This window comes from Lagenorhynchus albirostris, chromosome 16, assembly GCF_949774975.1.
Source record: "Lagenorhynchus albirostris chromosome 16, mLagAlb1.1, whole genome shotgun sequence".
Classification (NCBI taxonomy): Eukaryota; Metazoa; Chordata; class Mammalia; order Artiodactyla; family Delphinidae; genus Lagenorhynchus; species Lagenorhynchus albirostris.
In genome coordinates, this window is record NC_083110.1 from 83,089,013 (window position 1) to 83,110,513 (window position 21,501).

Here is a 21,501-nt window from a genome sequence, read left to right on the forward strand (position 1 = left end):
AGGCTGAGTCTCCTTTCTCTGCCAACTTCCAACACTGCCTATGATACATTTGGGAAAGATGGCGTGAGACACTGGATCTAAATTAGCTCCAGGATTGATAATTAATGCTCTCCAAGACTCTTGTGAATTACTAGCCACCTCTTTGACATCTGCTGTAGTTTGGGAAACTTTTGGTTTTGACGGGTGGGAGGGATGGCTGTGCCCACGAAGAATTTGCCGACTGACATGTTATTTTCAAGTGTAGTTTGCAATCTGGCTTTTACGGCATGGAAACCCAACTGTCAAACCAAACTGTCAACCGGTTATTTTATCTTTTACGGCCAATTAGATGTGCAGGGAAACTGCTTGGGACAAAGATGTTTACAGCGAAAACACCTGACACTCGAATCAGGTTTGACTGCAGACCAAGGTGGACCCTGTGGAGCAAAGCTTGTGGAGCCCGGGAGGCTGTGGCCTAGCGCCTGGCTTACGGGCTCGTGTCCTCACGAGTGGGTAAAGGTCACTTCTTAGCAGGTCCAGGGATCGCAGGACGTCTGGGGACATCGAGAAGAGAGGAGTGCATCCACAGTCACGGGTACCGAAGGTACAGTCTGGTGACAAGTTGCTGCCTTGGCTTCTTAGCCTCGAGAGGCTTTTAAAAGTCTCATCTGGAATTCCTTATAAAAGTTCCAGCAAAGCAGACTTAAAAGACCTACATGTTCAATCTACTCTTGCTGCACTGATATCCATAATCAGGCCAAGTTTAATGAAACCAGACTGATTTTGCAAACAAACTAATCTTCCATTATCTCTATTAAGAATGGGGGGGCTTCCCTGGTGGCGCAGTGGTTGAGAGTCCGCCTGCCGATGCAGGGGACACGGGATCGTGCCCCGGTCCAGGAAGATCCCACATGCCGCGGAGCAGCTGGGCCCGTGAGCCATGGCCGCTGAGCCTGCACGTCCGGAGCCTGTGCTCTGCAACGGGAGAGGGCGCAAAAATGAGAGGCCCGCGTACCGCAAAAAATTAGTAATAATAAAATAATAAATAAATAGATGAATGGGGGTGATTGTAGGGACAGAACTCTGTTTCAGTAACAGTACAGCACACCCTGTGGGGTGTCCAACGGCCACGTCTCTTTGTCAGCAATTAACATTTCCAATTTCTCTCCTACCCTTCTGACCTGGAATCACGAGAAATGAAAACTTCCCCTACAAGCTGAAGCTTGACGACTTAGTATAAACTTCAGAGAAATCACACAGGTCACACGTGGACCATCCCCCTGGTGCTGGCTGGGGGCTGCTCAGAGCTCACCCGACGCCATGGACACGTCCCAACTGCAGCCCAGGAAAAGCAGCGGAACTGCCACCCGCTGCCCTTGCCCCCCCCCCCATTCCAGGGAGGCACAGAGACCACCCTCCTGGAAGTGCCCGTGGCTGACCACCCTGTGGACTCAGGCCCGGCGGGACAGTTGGCTTTTCCTTTGTTTCCACAGAAGTACCTCCCATTAAATGCTGATCGCTCAGACCATGCAAAGGCCTCACTTCGGCGCGAAGGCCCTCCAACGCCGCCTCCTAAAATGAGACACGACTGCTTTACTAAACTGACCTGTTCTCAGGACTGAGAAACTGGTTCACTGAGACATGGAGCAGTTCACAGCTGTGACTCTTCCCGACGGGGGTGTTGGGGGGAATCAGGGCGGTGGGACACGCCCTGAAAGGTGCACTCTGGCCACGATCGCCTCCAGCCAACGACCCTCACAGAGCAGCAGGGCAATGGGCACCTGCACGCCCCTTTCCCTCTGCAACCAGGGAATCACCCCACATGGACGATCTTATCCTCAGTCCAGGCCGAGAGAATTCTGTGCAAGCAGGCCTTGCTGAAGCATGTTTTCTCCTCCTTCGGCCTCCCACGGACTCTAGTTACCTTTCCACGTCGCTGCCTTTGTCCGACCCACAGCACAGAAACATTCAGGTTTTGCCTCCTCTGGGTCTTCATTTCCTTACGAGGGCTCCAGCGTCATCCAAAACTTATGCTAAACAATGTGTATGCTTTTGAATGTGAACTTACATTAACTGTGTACGCTTTTCTCCCGTTCCTCTGCCTTACGTCACTTTAATTCTCAGGTCCAGCTGAAAACACTAGGGGAGGAGAGGGGAAACCCGGCCTCCCCTCCAGCCCCAGGAGGGGCCAGCCCGCGGCTACCTCCATTCCAGACCATGGGAGAACACACCTCTGTTGTCTGAGGCCGCCCAGTTGTGGTGCCTTGTCACGGCCGTGAGAACATCCTGCTTCCTGCCAGTGTCCGTGACCAGGCCTGCGGGCACTGGCCCGCCCGGCTCCCACTGGCCTCCCCCAGGCACCCTCCCACCTCCCTGTCCAGACGGCCCCAGTCCAGCCCACACCCTGAGCTCCTTCACCACCCTGTCCCACCCAGGCCAGGGGGCGCCAGCGCGGCCCCAGCGGCCCAGACCGGTCCCCGGAGGCCCACGGCCGCCGGGCACATTCACGTTTGTCTGAGCCGGTGCTGGGCTTCCCCTTAGAGTCAGTGGCATCCGAACGCTCTCTGGAGGGGCAGCCGAAAAGGGCTTTAGGCCCCCAGTGGCCCAGCTGCAAGAGGCCGAGTGGGCCCGGGCCCCTGCGGGCTCCGCAGAGCCCCCGACGGGAGAGGCTCCAATCAGAGGCCGTTTAAAGCGCTGGGGTTTGGTGCAGAGGGACCCCGGCCGCAGCTCACACAGAGCAGCGAAGGGCCAGAAAGCCTCTGGCATTTTATGAGCAGCCTCCAAGGCTGAGAGCATCGGTCCCATGAAACCATTTCCTCAAATGGAACTGGTCTCGGCTTCTGAGCTGCGTCCTCCCATAATCGACTTAAGACAGACAAAGAAGAAATGGAATTAGATCTAAGCACGAAAAGGAATAAAGTCTGTAGATCCCAGGGCACCAGGGCAACCCCGGGCTTTCCGTGTGACATACCACTGGCCGCAGCAGCGCCTCCAAGGCCTGGAATAGTTGGGGACGAACGACGGGGGGTAATTTTCATTTTAATTGAACGCTGTTTACACGTTTGGCAGATTTTTTTTTCCTGGAGCTGACAAGTTGGTCACATAATTCATAGGGAAAGACAATCAAGTAAAAATAGCCAAGAAGAAAACTTTAAAAGAACAGCCAGGCAGGGACGTGAGCCCTGATCAGGTGTCAGAGCGTGTTATATACACCTTCCGTGATAACGTGCGGTCCTACGGCGGAACAGGCAGGCAGGCCAAGGGGCAGGAGGGAAAATCCAGAAATAGACCCAACGGCGTAAGGATACTTAGTACATAACAAAGGATACTTAGTACATAACAAAGGCGGCATCTCAAATTTATGGACAAAATAGACTTTTTATGAAAAAATGGCGTTGGGATAACCGAACAGCTACATAAAAAAAGATGTAACGTGATCCATTCGTGACACTTTACAAGGCAGAATAAATTCCAAATGCGTAAGAGGTTTAACATGACTAGGGAAACACAGACGTGCTGAAGGAAACAGGATGGGGTCCTCTATAGCTAGAAGGGGGGACGCATCCCTGTGGCCCCAAACCTGAAAGCAACAAGGAGGAAGACCGACAGACACGACTACACACAAGGAAAAACCCACAGAAACGAATAATAAACGGGGAAAATATCTGCAACTCATTGAGAAATAAAAGGTTAATATCACTAATATAATGAGGCTTTAAAAATAAAAGAGACCATCAGCCCAGAAGAAAAGGGGACAAAGGATGTGAAAATGGTCTTCGAACACTTTAAAAAGATGCTCAACCTTGCCTGTCATAAAAGAAGTGTGAGATGCCATTTCTCACCTGTCGGGCTGGTGGAGGCCCAGCCCTGGCAGCAGCCCTGGGCACGGGCCCAGGGGCGCGCGAGCCCCACGGACGGCTGGAGTGTCTGGCGGCATCACACGTGCATTCATCCTGCATCCCACACAGCCCGCCTCTAGGAACCAACTGGAAGACGCGCCGGGTCACGCGTGAGGCATGATACCCGCGGCCCCGCCTGTGGTCGCAAAGCTAGGAAGCAGCCTGACACTCACCAGGAACACACGTGGTAGCAGGACGACGGGCCCCTACGTGCCCACGTCCCAACCCCTGGACGCTGCGGACGTGCCACCTCGTGTGGCTAAGGGGACCCTGCCGATGGGGGTATGCGAAGGAGGGTGAGATGTAGGGGTTGCTCTGCATGATCCAGGTGGGCCCAGAGTAACCACCGGGCCCTTCGAAGGGACAGAGGAGGTGGCAGGGGGGAGGTCAGAGAAGAGGTGACAAAGGAGCGGAGCTCTCAGGAAGGCAGGGCCACAAGCCCAGGAACGTGGCGCCTCTGGAAGCTGGAAAAGGCGGGACACGGGGGCTCCCCCGAACCTGCAGAAGGGCCCCGCCCTGCCCCACTGCAACTCCAGCCCAGGGCTGACCAGTCTCAGACTTCTGACTCCACGACTGTCAGGCGGCGCGTTTGTGTTGCTGCAGCCATGGGAGCTCGTCAGCATGCCCACCCCGTGGCGGGCTGTGCGGCTGCAAAGGGCAGGGATCGGGGTGGTTCTGAACGAAGAGCATGCCTTCCAGAAACACCGTCAAGTCAAAAGCAAAGTGTAGAGAGCGTGTGAACAGCAGGCGACCGGGCACTTAAGAAGCAGGCCATGCGGATATAGTGAAAAGAAACCAATGGAAACAGAAACCAAGCTTTTCCAAAAGGGATATTCAGGGAGGGAGGGAGACGTAGAGGGAGGAGATATGGGGATATATGTATGTGTATAGCTGATTCACTTTGTTATAAAGCAGAAACTAACACACCATTGTAAAGCAATTATACTCCAATAAACATGTTAAAAAAACAAAGGGATATTTGTAGGAGGAAGGCGGAAACAGGACAGAAGGAACAGCAGTGGAGGCTATACTTTGTCTTACAGATTTTAACCTGACATCATGCAAGCATCTTACATAATCATTAAATTTAACATAAAAGGTAATCTCTAAAAAATGAGAGCAAAGTAAAAACATAACGTTAATTGCACACCCAGGCCTCCGCCCCCCTGGGCTCTCAGGCAGGCTGACCTGGGCCTTTGGTCCCACGGGGACAGGTTGTCAGCTCAGTCCAGGAAACGTTCTCCAGACCCAGTGCCTGCATCTGAGCCTCGGCGGAGACCCCATCCCACCCGAGGGCGCCACCCCACCCCCCCTCACAATCACAGCTAAAGCTCTACTATTAAAACACCACAAGGCATCATATGATCAGCAATCCCACCGCTGGGTACGCACCCAGGAGAATTGAAAGCAGGGACCCAAACAGGTGTTTGTACACCCGGGTTCACAGCAGCCTGATTCACACTCACCTAAAGACGGAAAGAATCCAATCCATCAGTGGATGAGCAGAGAAGCAAAATGTGCCCGTCCACGTAATGGAATGCTACTCGGCCTCTAAAGGAAGGAGATTCTGACACAGGCTACAACATGGATGTACCTTGAGGACATCAAGCTAAATGAGTTAAGCCAGTGACAATGTGGGATTCCACTTACATACGATACATAGATTAGCTGGATTCATAGAGATAGAAAGTAGATTTGAGGTTACCAGGGGCTCAGGGAGGGGGTAGGGAGTTAGTGTTTAATGGGGACAGAGTTTCTGTTTGGGATGATGAGAAAGTTCCCCAGGTGATGATGGCTGTACACCAGTGTGAATGTACCTAATGCCACTGAATTGTATGCTTAAAAGTGGTAAATTTTATGTTATGTGTATTTTACTCTAATTTTTTAAAAAAAGTTAATATCAAGCCAACGTATGTCCCAACTAATGGAGTCAAGAAACACCATTGCTCGAAGGTCTGGGGGCGGGGCTCTCTGACAATGGGGACAAATCCATGACATCTGCTTGGGCTGCAGCCATGGACTGGCCCTGCCCTGAGTGGGCAGTGGGCAGGGGCAGGCAGAGGGGGTGGGCGGCAGGCCGGCTTGCCTTCAACGATGCTGCCCACGGCCCCCCGAGACCACCTGTGTGGTTGCAGTCGAGGGTGTGATGGGAACACGGGGGCTGGGCCGAACGTCCGGGGCACAGCACGCAGGCACAGGCTTCTGAGATCCAGAGCCCAGATCGGCGCCTGGACATCTCAGGAGAAGGGGCTTCGAGCCTGGTCAGGGAGCTGGACGGTGATGGCAAGGGCCAGAGCACAGCCCTCGCCGCCAGCGTAAACACCAGGATCACAGGGCCGAGGACGGGCTGCAGGCAAAGCTGTCTCCAGCAGCCCCGGTGGAGGCTGTGGACAGCCAGGTTCGAGTCCCAGAACCCGACACCTCCACACCCTCGGCCACAGCTGCCCTCTCCTCACGGCGTTTCCACCATAAGGGATGCACGGAATCCCAGGCAGCTCCTCCTGGGTTAACTCAGCAAGATGTCACAGCAGCACTCGGGAGGGCTGATCACTTGCCACCCGCCGAGGTGTTGCCATAGCAATTGCAAGCAAAGGCTTCTCACTCGGATGGCAGCGGGGGGAGGCTGGGCAAGGTGGCGTCAGTGGGGTGCCCTGAGAACAGGGTCCGGGAAAAGAGGCAAGGCCGGGGGCCCCCAGGACGGTACTTGTCCCCCCTGCAACCACTCTCTTGCTCTCCCACCCACCCCATCCTCCAGGTCCACCCGAGGGTCCGGGGGGCAGGAGACTCCTCGGATGGCTGGGATCATCTTACTTCTTTCCCCACAAACTGGAGAAACACAAAGCCATGGGCCTGGGCTCTGGCCACTTCATCCCCTGAGGTTGGTGCCTTCCTTCCCTCCCCAAATAATCACCCAACCAGCCCTCCTTCTTCAGGAGCAAGGGGCCAGGGATGAGCATCTCACCCCCAGGTTGGGCCCAGGTGACCAGAAAAGGGTCCCTGGGCCTCACAGCTGGAGAATAGCCCCCATCCCTGCCCTATTTCACAGCGAGTGTCCTGACTCGGAACCCACGGCCTCCTGACAGGCCTGGGCTGGGGGAGGGCAGAGGGTGGCCAGGCCCTCCTACCCCAACATTGACTACGGCAGGCACCCCAGAAGCAGCCCCTGTGTCAGTTCCAGCCCAGCCTTTGTGCAGATGCAGAGAGAGGAAAAAGGGGCACCGTGGGTGTGGGGTATGCAGAGCAGTGGGTGAGAGGAGGCCTGGCCAGTGAGGGCAGGACCCCACCCAGAGTCGAGAAAAGGCCCCGGAGCCAGAGGGGCTGGAATGCAGGACAGGAGCCCTGGACGCCCCGGCTCATACGTCAAGTCCCGCCCACTATGCAGAGCTCCACATCCCAGGCCAGGGCCTCTGGGACTCGCCAAGGGATGCCCCGCCCCCGCTCCCAGGAGCCAGCCTTTCCTCCTGCAGGGCTGTGCCCATCAGATGCCTCGACACTCACTTCCTCATGCTGCCCAGTCTGGCTGGCTGCCCACTGTTAGGGGCCTCTGCAGACCCCAGTCGAGAGTGGAGACCCACCTCTGCCCCACGGACAGCATCATGGGAGCACATTTAGCCCCCAACGCCCCTGGTTAAGGCAGGAGGGGGCCTCACTATTCCTGGCAGGGATGAGCCACAGCCGGCAAAGCCAGGCCACCACCCTCCGCCCACACCCGGGACCACCCACCTCCTCAGCAGCTGAGGGCAGGCAGAGGGCAGTGGGGGTGGAGGGGGGGTGCAGCGGGCCGGGGCACAGAAGCCACCGTTCCCAGTACACTGGAAATAAAGCTGGAAAATAAAACATATTCACAGTAACACAGAAGATAATACATAACAGCTGAACATAAAACAACTAGAAGAACTAAAAGAACCGTAAGAACAATATATACGAAACAGGACAAAATGTGAGGGATCCCCAGGGGGTAAGATAACAACTTCCCTCCCATTTCATCTTGAAATGCAATTCCTACTCAAATTTCAATGAGTTTATTTTTGATCTTGACGAAATGTATTTGAAAGCTCAATTGGAAAAATAAATACACGAGAGCAGCTGACAATTTGGAGGATCATGGGCCGGGCGGCTGTGACGCTCTGAAGGCTTTCGGGGGTTAGAACGAAACGGAGTCCCTGAGTCAGGGCAGAGGCCGCAGAGAGCCAAGGACAGGCAGCAGTTCCCCCTGAGGACAGACAGATGGACGGATGGACAAAGCAGCTGAGCTCGCCAACTGAAAAATGGTAAATTCCAGAGGGAATGAAGTTCTTTCCCCAAACAGAATATTTTCTTTGTTCTGAGTGTGAAAGTAGTAACGATCGTTGTAAACAAAGGCCAGTGTGAGACAACGTTCCAGGTGGGCGTGGGCAGACGCGATGCCTCCCGAGAACCCAGGGAGGACGCACGGGGCCTGGGGGCCAGAGGAGGAGGGAGGCCAGGCTGGCAGGAAAGGAAGGAGGGAGGGGGAAGAGATGGGGAGGGTGGGCGGGCAGCAGTGAAGCACAGGTGTCATCAGAGCAGCTCCCGGGCAAGTTCCATCTGGAGAGACGGGACATTTGATTCTTACCTCTAGCCCACCGCCCCACCGCCCCACCGCCGGGAAAAAGGTGGGGAAGCCACAGGTGTTCCCTCTGAAAGTAGAAACACACCTTCCGTGTCCTCAGGTAACCAGAGCCCTAGGGAGAGTCCAGGCTTTCGGGAGGAGCCGTGTCGCCAGAGAAGGGCCAAGTGACACTGCCCACTTCCACAGCAGACCGGGGCCCAGCCCCAGGGGTCAGCGTGGTCCCGGAAGTTGCCGCCACCCTGTGCACACGTGCGCCCCCTCAACAGAGCCTGTCCCAGGGGGGCCCCGGGGGCTGCGACCCTGCACTGGGCTGCAAACACCACTGATCAGGAGGGTCAGGGGCTCGGAGCAAACGCCCATCGACAGGTCCTGCAGTAATCCTGTGACAGTGCAGCGTGGAGCTGGAATTCAATTTCCTGTGCAAATCAAACCTGCCTGGCAGTGCTGGCGGGGAGGCCCCACTGCGCGCGCGCGCACACACACACACACACGGGGGGGTGGATGGTGGCGTTTGAGGGCTAGGCCATCACCAACACCCACAAAATATAGGCCGATCTTCTCCAGTCTTAATTATTCCACCGAAACGATCTGCCTTGGAATAAACTGCAGCCACGTCGTCCAGCTGGACAGAACTTCGGGAGACCCCAGCTGAGGCGGGAGCTCGTGCCCATCACACCTGAAAAGCACCCTCATTCCCGGGAGCCGCTGAGTACAGGCCCCGGGCTGGGCAGCTGGAGGCCGGGGGAGCCGGAAGGACTGCCTGGGACCTTCCAGTTCCTTTGAGGGCCCCAGACAAGGAGGCAGAGCCTTGCTCCCCAGGCCCCCTCCCCAGCAGGGGCCCCATAAGTCCCGGGCGCCAGGGACCCATGGCCATGCACGTGGAGGGCAGGGCAGCCCCGAGCCGAGGGGCCCAGAGGGCAGCCACACGCCAGGCTCACCTGGGCCGCAGCCGGGGAGACAGGACCTGCCCAGGAGGGGGACGCACACCCCAGGGTGGCCCCAGGAAAGGTCAAAGCAAGGGTGCCACAGCCCACAGGTTGGGCCCCAGGGCAGGCGGTGAGGCCACAGCTGGAGGAGTCAGGGGCGGGGAGGTGGCCCTGCCCTCCGCCCAGGGGGGCCCGCTGCCCGTGCACAGTCCCCACGTGGCCCCGGGGAAGCCCAGGACTCTGCTCCAGGCCCCGCTGGGCACTCACTGCACGCCGAGGGGCCGCTGAGCTCCATGAGAGCCGTGTCCGTGTCAGCTCAGGGCCCAGGGCTGGGGGCTTCTCAGAGCCCAGGATTGAAGGGAAGCAGGGGCTGTGAACGGGGCGGGTAGGGCCCCAACCCCGGCGGACCCACAGCTGGCAGGAGGGGGCAGGGGCGTGTGTGGGAGAAAGAAACTTGAGGGCGGCCTGTGTGGATGTAACAATGCAGGGCAGCCCTGCCTCACCCTGAGGGTGGGCTCCTTTCAAGGAAGTTTCTAGGGCACAAGGAGGGCCTGCCTTGGGGTGGGGCAGGAGACGCCCCAGCACAGGATGCTTATGAGGGCCCCCCCGACCACAGGACCCTTCAGTCCTGTGGCTGGAGCCGCCCTGGTGTTCATGAACTGAGCAGAGACTAAGCCATGAGCAATTGCAGAGGAACAGGCCTCTGGGAGTTTGGTTCTTAATGAGCCAGACCCAGAACCTGGGGCAGAGGCAGGCAGGACCCCACAGGCCAGCCCCAGCGGGTAGGCGGGCTGTGCGCTGGAGGCGGCAGAGGTGGCGGTCTGGGACCTATAGCTTGGTCCACAGGGCTGGTGCCCCCAACACTGACCCGGGAGCTGGTCTGAGGTTCCCCAGGGCAGCCTCGGGCCTGGGGCAGGGAGGGAAGTAGAGAAGGGGGCAGGGAGCGGGGTCGGAGCTGGGGAGGAAGGGAAAGGGGAGGAGGAGAGGCTGGCTGGGAAGGGTCCCCAAAGGCAAAGGTCTGAGCCCGGAGCCCCACCCGCCGGGCTCCCCACTCCACGCACCCCTGTGAATGAACCCGGTCTTCGACCCCCGCCAGCCGCTGCTTCTGCTGGGAAAAGACTCAGCTATGCCAGCAAATGCTCTGTGCAGGCAGGGGCAGTGAGGTCAAGGTAGGGACTGCCCAGCTCCAGGGACTGCAGCGCCCCGGGGCCCCTGCCCACCTTCTGCTTGTAACGGATCGCTGTGGAGCCCTATAGCCCGCGCCCCGACTACAGTGAGTGGGGCAGGGCAGGAGCACGTGGTCACACCAGCCAATCAGAGGGCTGCCCCGGGCCATCTCAGGCCAGGGCGGGAGGACAGCAGCCCTCGTCTTTCTGGCCGTGGAGCTCAGAGGTCATCCAGAGCTGAGCCGGAGAGAGAGGGCCCGGGTGGGCAGAGACCATGAGCACTGACAGGAGCCCAGCCCAGCTCAGCTGCCTCGGGGGCCTTCCCCACCCTGCTGACATTAGCTCTTATCTGTCACCCCTTTCCGCTCTCTTGAATTAAGCGTGTGTCACCTGCAGTCTGAGATTCCGGGTACGACACACAACGCCTGGCCGAGGGCTGCCACGAGCATCGCGGTGGAGGTCCACAGTCCCACTACACCTGCCCCTCCCCCAAGGAGGCCCGCCGCCGGGGGCTCACATCTGCACAGACACGGCCAGGGGAAGCCTCGCAGCTGCCAGCGCCGTGTGGGCACGGGCACGGGGGCGGCGGGAAGTGTCCTGTCAGTAGTATCACTCCGGCCCGGCCTCTGCTCTGAGGATGGTCCCAGCCTCCTCGCGGGGTCAGCTGGCCATGACGTCCCCAAAGGCTGGCGGACAGAGCCCAGTCCACCCCCAGGCTAGTGGGGGCTGTGTTCTCCCCACTCATGGCTGCTGGGCCGGACCACCACCAGCTTCCGCTCTGCCTTGGAGAACAAAGCTCTCTACGCTGGGATACGATTTCTCCAAGAACTGGGAACTTGGGAGGGGCTGGGGGGTGTTAGCTGGGTGCAGGATTTCATTTCACAGGTTGGAGACGGCGGGGTGACGGCTGCACGACAGTGGGGATGTTCTTAATGCCACTGAGCTGTGCAGTTAAACATGGTTCAGATGGTACCTTCCAAGTGCTGTGTAATTTACCACCGTAAAAAACTGGAAACAAACCAAACACAACATCCAGTCTTGTGTCCAAGGCCCACATGCAGCCAATCTGGGTAATCCATTCCCGGAGCCACTGCCCTGAAGGGTGGAGCCACCTTGCTGGGGGCAGACGGGTCACGTCACACACACCGACCACTGTGCCTCTGTGCATGGGGGGCGGGGGGCGCTGAACATTCACACCCACTTGGCCGAGGGGGCTTCCCCAGCAGTTCGTAAAGCCGGTCTTCACTGGGCGTCCGGGCATGGTGGAGCCAGCGCACACCCTCTGAAATAAGGCCACGTGTAAACGGGTGCGCACGCAGGTGTGCACGTGGCCCCGCCGTGCACGCTGGAGCTGGCTCAGCTCCTCACTCTCTCTCCTCATGGGGTCCCCGCCAAGCCACCGAGAGCAGCGGAAGGACCAGAGCCCACATTCCAGACACATAACTGCACCTGGCACCGGCAACCGCGGCCCAGAGACCCCTGGAGGCCTAACTAGGGAGCAGGAAGCAGCCCTCCAATTACACTATAACCTGCGTCTGAAGATACAACCCTGGCAGTACCCCACACTTCCTCCTGTCACCCCACTCTGAGAGCCCCATTCCTGGGACCCTGTGGCCAGCTAGATTTTCAGAGCCGAGAACGGTCGGAGGAGCCAGAATCCTGGGGTCCTGCAGACACTGCAGAGCGGGCGGGCTGCCCAGCTGCGCACCTGAAGGGAGGACAAGCCCCTCGCAGGGGTGCAGGGGGCCCAGCCTAGGGGGCGATGGGGGTGGGGACAGGGCAATGCACCGCCCACCCCAGTCAGTCTTCGCCCCAAGAGCTTCCCTCCCCGGCCCATGTTCCAGTCATCTGTATGACACCCACGTCTCCCTGTATAAGCCATCCTTCCCAAACCCAGTCTCGGCTGGTGTCCTCCCCCCCGGGGGGGGCACCTTCCCCTAAGCCCCACCCTGCCTGCCCCCCTCGCCTCCCACACGCCGGTGCTCCCGTGGGAGAAGCCAGGTGGCGGAGACTGTCTCAGGCGCCACCAGCGTCTGACAAGCTCACCGACCAAGGACCTCATCTTTGGATCGACCATCTTTGCACAATCAACAAAAGGCCCAGGTCCATCAGTCACCTCCTGACTCCGAGAGGCGTTAAAAATGCTCTCTCCCTAATGCATACAGCATTTCAATGGATTTGTGCAAAGGGGCTAATCTGCTCTGGCTATAATTACCCCAGGCCTGGTAACCTAAGGCAGCACTCGCTGTGATACAATGAGATGGAGATAATTAACAGCATTCAAATACCCTGGTAGCCTGCGCTGGCAGCACAGCAATCCCTTTAAAACGCGTACAGGCCTTACAGAGACGGCGTCCAGACAGCTGTGTGGGGCGTGGGGGCGCAAAGGCCTCATCTGTCAAGCCCTCTGAGCTGAAAAGAAACTGTCCATTGAGAAGGGATTCACTGCAACAGGCCTGGCAAGGCAGAGTCCCGGGAGCTAATTTTAACCTTTGCAGAGCGCTCCTTAAGCCTCTTTGAGTTGTAATTACCCCCCATCTCTAGGCAGGACAAGGCGACAAGCAGGAAGTCGGATCTGGCCAAGAGAAACCGAAGCAAAGTGGAGAATGGGCTCCGGGGGTCTCTCTGGAGAAGTGCAGCGTGGCCGCCCACCCTGGGTCCTCCCCTGCCTGACCTGGAGGAACGGGCACAGGTGAAGCCTGGCCTCTGGGCTCCAGCCGCAGCAATGGTGTCCGAGCGTCGCTGTTGCTCCAGACACCAGGCATCAGCTAAACCGGGAGCGGCTTCTGTGTGAAACGCTTCCCCCTCAGACCTCGAGCCGGCTCTGTCCCTGAGGAAAGCTGTTCTGCTGCAACATGGGCCTTGCTACGGAGAGTGAGGGTGTCAGGGTCTCAGCCCTGGAAGAGCCCGGCGGCCGCGCCATCTGCACCCTCAGCTCCTGGCCGAGCTACTAGACCCCCAAAGACCTGGGCTAAGAAACCCCAGCAGCGGTGAGCGCGGCCGGCAGTCCACCCCGCGGCCCCAGCATCACCGGCCTGCTTGGCCGGAAGCACACCCACACCCTCCATCCACAGACCCAGCTGGGCCGGCCTCGCTCACACCCTTGTCCAGCCTCGGCCCCCGCCGGCTGGCCTTACCTTGCCGAAGCTGCCCTTCCCAATGGCACGGAGAATCTGGAAGTGGTCCAAGTTCACTGCAGAGAGAACAGAGGGATGCCAGGTGAGGTGGCAGAAAGGCCCTGTGCTTGCCACGAGCCCCCCCGCTGGAGCAGTCCCCGAGTGCCCCTACGCTGCGGGAAGCCCCCCACACTGCAGGGCGCCCCTGCAGCCCTTCGGCGGCCCACCTCCCCCAGGGCCTGGCGCTGCAGGGCGGGCCCGAGCCGAGGCAGAGGGGGGCTCCTGGGGGCTGTGCAGCCCCTCTTGCCGGACTCACTGTGGGGTGAGGCCAGGCCACACTGCCCACAGAGGGGACACGATCAGACAGGGCAGCTCAGCTCAGCCCCAGGCACCCCGCAGCCCCCCAGTGAAAGCGGCCCCCAACCCGCAAAGACCCATAAATAAGTGGCCCGCCCTCTGAGTCTCGGCAGGGGGCTGTGCCCTGTGGGCATCTCTGGACCAGCTTGAGGGGAGCCTGCAAGGGCCCCGGGATGGATAATGGGGCCGTCCACAGCCTGAGCGAAACCACTCGACGCCTTATTTCTACCGACTTTCTTCACAGAATCAGATAACGAGCCCCACCCCAAGGAAACTGCAGCTCTTCTAACTGTCACAGCCCTGCTGAAGGACGCTCCCGCCGCCGTGCACCAGGCTGCCAGCGTGAAGCCCTGCGGAGGGGAGGAGGCGTGGACAGCTTTCCGGGGCTCCCACTTCTGTTTCCAACCTGACACACTCTCTGCAAACACGCCACGGGGGTTCACGACGTCCACGCAGGTTTCCCCTCATACTGCTCGGGGGATCGGGTCTCTACCCAGGCCCGGGCCAGCCTGGCCTGTGTGCCCGCAGGTCTGTGCCCCCCAGGTCTCAAACCCCCAGGTCTGTGCCCCCGGGTCTATGCCCCAAGTCTGTGCCCCCCACGTCTCTACCCCCTAGGTCTGTGCCCCCCAGGGCTCTACCCCCCATGTTTGTGCCCCCCAAGGTCAGTGCACCCCCAGGTCTGTGCCCCCCGGTCTGTGCCCCCCAGGTCTCTACCCCCCAGGTCAATGCTCCCCTGGTCTCTACCCACCAGGTCTCGCCCAGGTCTGTGCCCCCAGGTCCATGCGCCCCCAGGTCTGTGACCCACCAGCTGTCTGGGGTGGTGGCCAGGTGTGGGAGGCTGGAGACACACGGGTCCATGGGGCACAGACCTGGGGGCACGGTCCGTGAAGAGGCCGCCCCAGGCTGCCCCCGCCTCCCCGTCCCCAGCGCCCCCCCAGCTCAGAGGTTGCCTCCTGAAGCCGCTCCGATGCTCAGGCACCGTGGCCTCTGTCCGTGCGGCTCTGTGCTCCCCGCTGCACCCAACACAGTCAGAGAGCCTTGTCCGTTCCGCCACCTTGTTACAGCGCAGCCTCGCTCCCCAGGGAAGACCTCACTACGCTCCGTGGCTGCCTCGCACGCTGGGGCTGCTCAGGCCGTCAGGGGAGCCCCAGAGACCCTGCTGCCCGCAGCCCCCACTGCCGACGTCTCCGCCAGACGGTACGGGAGAGCCGGTCTCTGGCGGTGCCTGTGTGCGTGTGTGCATGTGCGTGTGCATGTGCGCACGTGTGTGTGCATGTGTGTGCACGTGCTTGGGGGTGGGGCGAAAGTGAGGAAGGAGGGGGCCCAGCACGAGACCCCAGCACGGCACCTCCTCCGGAGCTGAGCGTCTTCGCCCGCCAGTGGGGCTCACCCCTCCCGTCTGGGGATGGAGCCTGGCACCCAGGGGTGACAAAGGCGCCAGGACCGGCACGGCAGGAGGACGCTGCCCTGTGTGAGCAGTGGCAGGGCCGCGTGCTGGCGAACACCGCAGGGGTGCCTCTAAGCTGCGTACTTGTCAACCTGCACTAGCACAGCCGGGCTGACCAGGCAACCCCAGCACCAGCTCCCACAGCCAGAGAGGTGGATGGCGGGGCAACCCCAGCCCTTGTAGGGACAGTGTCCCCGTGCCAACCTGGGACAGGCCCCTGCCACTGGCACCCGTGTGACCTTGGGGTCTGAGGAGGCCCTCGTGGGCAGCGGGGAGAGGGTGGGGCATCGGGAGCACGGGGCTGTGGCTGCCGTGCAGTGGGGAGACGGGCTCTGCTGGGTGGCTCGGGGCCCAGGGACTGCCCCCCCCTCCCCCCGCCCAGTCTCCTCCAAGGCCCGGCCTGCTGCCGCCTGGGGGCCCCTGGGTTTCTTCTCCCTTGTTGGAAGCACAGGAGGCCCGCACGCCCACGTGCCCGAGGTCAGCGCAGCCCCGGCTGCTCCCACACAGAGCTGAGGACCAGGGCTGTGTCCCAGGCCCAGCCCAGGGACCACCGGAGGGCCTGCGGGGGCCGTCCTGCTGTGCACGGCGGCCCCGGCGCCCTGGGGGCAGGAGGTCCAGCCCAGCGGCCCGGGGCGCAGAAGCTACGCCTTCCTGCGGAGCAGCTTGCTGTGCTCCCTGCCCCCCCACCACACACACGGCCCGAGCAGGGCCCCGAGCACGGGCGCCCCAGGCCCGTGAGCTGGCAGGGTGCTCAGCAAGGTGATTAGAGAAAAGCACAAACGCCAGACTTCCACTTTTTCAGGACAGGAAAGATGGGAACGCAGCTGCATTGAGAGGTCAGAAGCACAGGGACGCCCACGTCCCTCCCTGTAGAGGAGCTTAAACGGGCTGAATGGATGGCTCCTCTCCTCCCAAGAGACGTCGGGAGGCTAAGGGCGCCGAGCCAGGCTGCGGGGGGAGCCCGGCCTGCGGTCTGCGCTGGGCGGCCCACGGTGCCGGCTCTGTGTTTTTGACACAAGTATCCCCACTTCCTAAGACACCGGCAGGGCGGCCGCAAGACGGCAGACAGTGCAGCGGGCGGTCAGGGAAGCCGCTTGGGGAAGACGCGGGTGGGACAGGACCCCAGGCGTGCCTGCCAGGCATCTCGAGAGCAGTGAGGCCGGGTCCCCGGGCAGGCCCCGGGCTGGGCAGGGTGCACATGGCAGCAGACCAGAAGCCACGAGCAAGGAACATGCCAGTGACCCTGCCCGGAGGCGTGGCCGGCCTGGACCCCTCCAGGTGAGCCACAAGCCCACCTGGCTAACCAGGTCACTCTGCCCTCCAGTGACTGGGGGCTGCTCAGGGGACCCAAGGACCACTGCTCCACCCTGATGCCCACGCCCAGTCTACCCCCGCCCACCTGCTGGGGCAGGGAGCGCCTGGCGGTGCCCACTGCACACAGCAGCTCACACCCCCTCCCGAGACCCCGCCCCACAGCCCTCCGGGCGGAACCCGAGACCCCCTGCGGCTCTGGGCCCCTTCTTCCACCCCACGCCTGCTTCTGGCCACACACAGCGCTCTGGATGCACTCCGGGGAGGACCAGCACCTCCCACGAATGCCCCCCACCCACCACCCCACCCCCACCCACCACCCCACCCACACCCACACCCCCACCCACACACCCCCACCCACACCCCCACCCACCCCCACCACCCCCACACCCACACCCACACCCACACCCCCGCCCACCCCCACCACCCACACCCCCACCCACACCCACACCCACCCCCACCACCCCCACACCCACACCCACACCCACACCCCCGCCCACACCCCCTGGCCCAGTGCCGATGAGTCGGGAACAAAGGAAACCCACTGACCAAGATCTGTCAGAACGGTGGTGGACAGGTTTGCCGACAGCGATACGGTAATTAGGAGGATGTAGTGGGAGCGGCGCTGCAAACACCACCGTCACCCAGACGTCTGCGGGGGTCACTGATAAAGTGTGTCAAGTTCCCCCAACACTGAATCCGGGCGCATCTCACCAATGAGAGGGGGGGCTGGGCTGCCAGAGCCCCGAGGAACACAGGGAGATGTGTGCCTGTGCACGGGGCAGGGGTCCCAGGGCAGACAGGGGTCGGGGGACACTGTGCTCGTCCACTTTCCTCCCAGCTTCCCGGCCACTGCACAGGGGTCAGAGCCACTGCCAGGCAAAGCCCAACCCCCGCTGTCAGCGACTCAGGGAGGGGCTGGGGCCCCGGGGACCGAGTAACGGCCCACCAAGACTCCAACATGATCGACGCCGCTGTGGGACGCTGCAGCACACCCTCCCCTGTGTCCGACACCCCGTGGGTCATAACGCAGGGAAAAGGAAAAGGTAATTCTGACCCCGACACGCCTCTGCCGGGAGCCCAAGTCCTGCACAAAGGAAACTTGCCTGCATGGGGTCCACAAGGAGACCACGGGGCCCCGCCCCACGGGCACCAGCACAGACTCCTCTTGGGGCGGACAAATATTGTAAAACAAGGGTTTTGAGAATATTTATTCTTCAAGGAAGGCTTTTATTTGCAGAGTTAGCCATCGGAAGCACAGCCGTTGCTAGGAAAATAGGTCATCTTGACCCAGCCGACAGCATGAGTGGAGGGAGGCTTTCATTCTATTTCACAAGGGATGAGGCGCCAACACCAGCCCCCTGCCCTGCCCATGGCCTCGGGGGGGCCGCCCCAGGTCCTCTCGGCGCCCTGGCTCGGGTCAGGGTCACGGGCCTGAGCCCAGTGGTCACGAGCCGCTTTCCTCGACACCTGTCTCAGTGCTAAACCCAGGAGCCCAGGCAGAGCTCTGTCCCCCCCAGGGAGTCTTCAGCCGTGTTCCCAGACTGGATGTTTCTCATCCAACCTCAGGGCTTCCCCAGGAGACCACCACCCCCAGGGAAAAGTCAAGCAGCTCTCTTCCAGAAGCACGGTCAACAGGCTGATGGCTCTGTTTCCAGGGGGACTAACAAGTCGTCCCTGGCTCACATCCCGCTGACCCTTTGCTGTCCAGACACAGGAGCCCTGGCACTGTCACGGGCGGCTGCACCATCGGTCCTGCCAATGGCTGGGAGGGGACAGGCCACAGGCTCATGGGCAAAGGGGGTGGAGGGAGAAGAGGGGGCCGCTGCTCCCGGAGCACCTGTGCGAAGCAGCAGAGAAGGCCAAATGCTGGCTCTTGTGCAGTGACCACAGGATCCCGAGAGAAAAGGCAAGGCAATGTCTGAACACTTTCCCTGAAGATAAACTATCTGCCCTTCGTGTGCGCCTGGCCCAGCCTTCTTCCCATCCAAGGAGAGGCACGCCCTGGCGCTGAGCACCGTCAGGGCCCAGCACTCTGGTCGGCGCCCACCCCATGGGCAGAGGGCCCCTCCCGACAGGCCACCATGGGCAGCAGGGTCCTGCTCAGGCTCCAGGTGCGGAAGGCAGTCCTTCCATAAGCCGGAGCTCTTCTTAAAACAGACAGAAAGCTGCCCCCAACCAGGAAGGCAAGACAGAAGACGGGCCCTGGAGAGTGAGAACAGATGGGCTGCGGAGCCGTGAGGCGTGGCTATGGCTACCGGTGAGGATGCAGGAGCCCAGGGCTGGACGCTCCCCACAGGCCTGCAGGGGCAGCCCTACTCCCGACCCCTCACCCCCGCGTCCTAACATCTCGGGGCCTGAGACGACGTGCGGAGGAGCCACGGCCAGAGGGCAGCCCCTGGCCCGGGCTGGACCCAGAACCCAGACCAGGCCTGCCCCTTCCCAGCCTGCCCTCAGAGCTCCCTCACCCTCGAGAGATCCCCACAGCAAAAGTGGGGATTATGTGCAAAGCTGTAACACACACACCGTGGAAATTCATGCCAAAGTTGAGATTGGATTTTGTCAGACATCCTATGACCCGAAAAGCCCTCCAAGAAAATCATCCTTGTTCCTGCAGAGCTGTACGGCCACAGTGCAGCTCTCGCCCGGCCCGCACAGCCCGGCACAGGCCCACCCTGCCTCCTGGGGCACCCGGCCAGCCCACCTGTGTACACGGACACCTGCGCACACAGGGGAGCCGGTCAGCGGACGGTCACTTCAGAGACACGCCGAGGCCTTGATCTGCTCACCACCACTTGTCCTCCAAGGTCGCAGGTCTGCAGGGACCAAGACCCAACAGGCCGAGAGCAGCGGGCCAGGAGGGGGCCCTCTGCGGAGGCCGCAGGGTCATCATCGTGTTTACTGCTCAGAGCAACCAGGCAATGAGGATGGGTGTTCCCCGAGCGTCCAGCAGACCCCAGTGAGGGACCACAGAAGAGAGGGATGGAATTCTCCACCTGCCGGCTCCACCCTGCGTGGGACCCTGCAACCAGGGGTTTCCTTGGCTCCCGGGGACGTCTCGAGAACCCTGGGCGGGAGGGTGAAACTCGGGGAGAGGGGAATAGGGCATTTGCTCTGGCCTGGGCTCTAGACTCCCGAGAAGTGGGGCGGGCAACCTCGAGGTCGTTCCTGGGCACCTGGCAACGGCCGAGCATCACGTGCGCTGCCCACTAGCGTGGGGGGACCCGTCAGGCACCCCCAGCCACTCTCCACTGTCCTGTATCAGGACAAGCAGCAGACCCTGTGGACAGGGGACAGGTCTCTGTGCCTGAGTCCGCCTCCCGTGGCCCTGGCATCCGTCATGGATCTGCCCCTCGGTGGGGGAGGGGAGGGTGGGGCAGCTTCTCAGCACCCCTCCCCTGCAGGGGCCGGCCCTTCCCTCCCTCCGAGACACGCCCGCACCCACTCCAGTCTGGCCACCCTGCTCCCTTCAGGCCCTTCTCCAGGAAGCCTCTGCAGGCCCCTCGAAGGGCTCACGGCCCGCCCCGTGCCTCCTGCCCGTCTGTGTCCCCACAGCCCGTCGGGGGCGCCCAGAGCAGCCCTGCACCTTCCACCACCGCTGCCCCTTCCCAGCACAACGCCCGGCCTGAGGGCGGGAGCAACGCCCTCGCCCTGTCCTTTCTGAGAAGCGGACTCGGCCAGGATGTAGCAGCGGCCGAGAGACAGCAGAGGCCTCTGGGGGCCCTGGGCTCTGGAACAATCTGGCTTCTGGTGCCCAGGGACGGCTGGGAACCCAGGGGGCCCTGCGTGGCTGGGCCGGAGACCAGCAGGCTGCAGCCAGATCAATAAAGTGTCTCTGGCCGGCTGGGCCCAGCTCCACCGGGACCTGTGGGGAGGTTGCCCGGGACAGACAGCGCCTCCACCTGCCGGCAGGGGGGGTGGCGGGGGCAGCCACGCCTCCCCCCAGGCTGCTGCCTGAGGCCTGCTGCTGGCCGTCTCCCGCCATCCCCGGGTGCTCACCCCCAGCCCCCCAGTACCACCAGCAGGACAGACCTCCAGGACCCCAAGGCCACGGGGCCCCCTCACTAGCCAGGGAACCTGCCCGGGGGCTCCCAGTCCAGACATGCAGACAGACAGGACCGCACCGGGACCGGGCACTGGGAGGAGGCGTCCCGGCTCAGGTGTCGGGTGGGGGAAGGGATGGGGGAGAAACAGCCCCGGGGAGCCGCCGAGCCCCGAACCCGAGGCGGGTTTGCCCGTGCCAGGCATGCTGACCCCCTATCTGGACACGAGCCCACCCCACTCTCTGGGCGCCCCTCCCTCCTCAGCACTGCTGCGAGGCCCCAGCACACGTGAGCCCCGAATTCGGGGTATGTGCCTCCCGGGCGCTGGGGGCCAGTACTGGGAGCACAGCAACGTATCCACCAGGGAGAGAATCAGGCCCTGGGCGCAGACCACCAGGAGAGGGACAGAGCAGGGCACCCCCTCTGGGAACAGGCAGCTCCCTGGGGGCCTGTGTCAGCAGCAGCCCAGCCCCCAGCCCCCGAGAGCGGGGCCCGGCCGGGAGCACGTGGCCAGAGCAGGCCCTGTGTCCCGGGGCAGCACAAGCTGCGCACAGAGGGGCCCTGGGCCACACACAGGGAGCCTGGCTCCTGGAGGGGATAAGGAGAGCGTCGGGGTCTGTAGGGATACGGGGAAGGGCCCTGGTTAGAAGTCAAGGCCAACACTTG

General features: G+C 61.5%; 1 protein-coding gene across 3 annotated transcripts in view; it reads right to left on the reverse strand.

Annotated features, from left to right (window-relative positions):
• The window catches only part of STK32C (serine/threonine kinase 32C), an 83,394-nt gene that overhangs the window by 22,904 nt on the left and 38,989 nt on the right, over positions 1–21,501 (reverse strand). Inside the window, exon 2 of one of the 3 annotated variants that reach the window (XM_060126922.1) lies at positions 13,699–13,754. In XM_060126922.1, the coding sequence (XP_059982905.1) occupies positions 13,699–13,754 (56 nt within the window). Of the gene's footprint in view, positions 1–1,903; positions 1,922–2,047; positions 2,215–13,698; positions 13,755–21,501 lie in introns of those variants that run through there. The other 2 variants (XM_060126924.1, XM_060126923.1) reach the window with 2 other exon arrangements.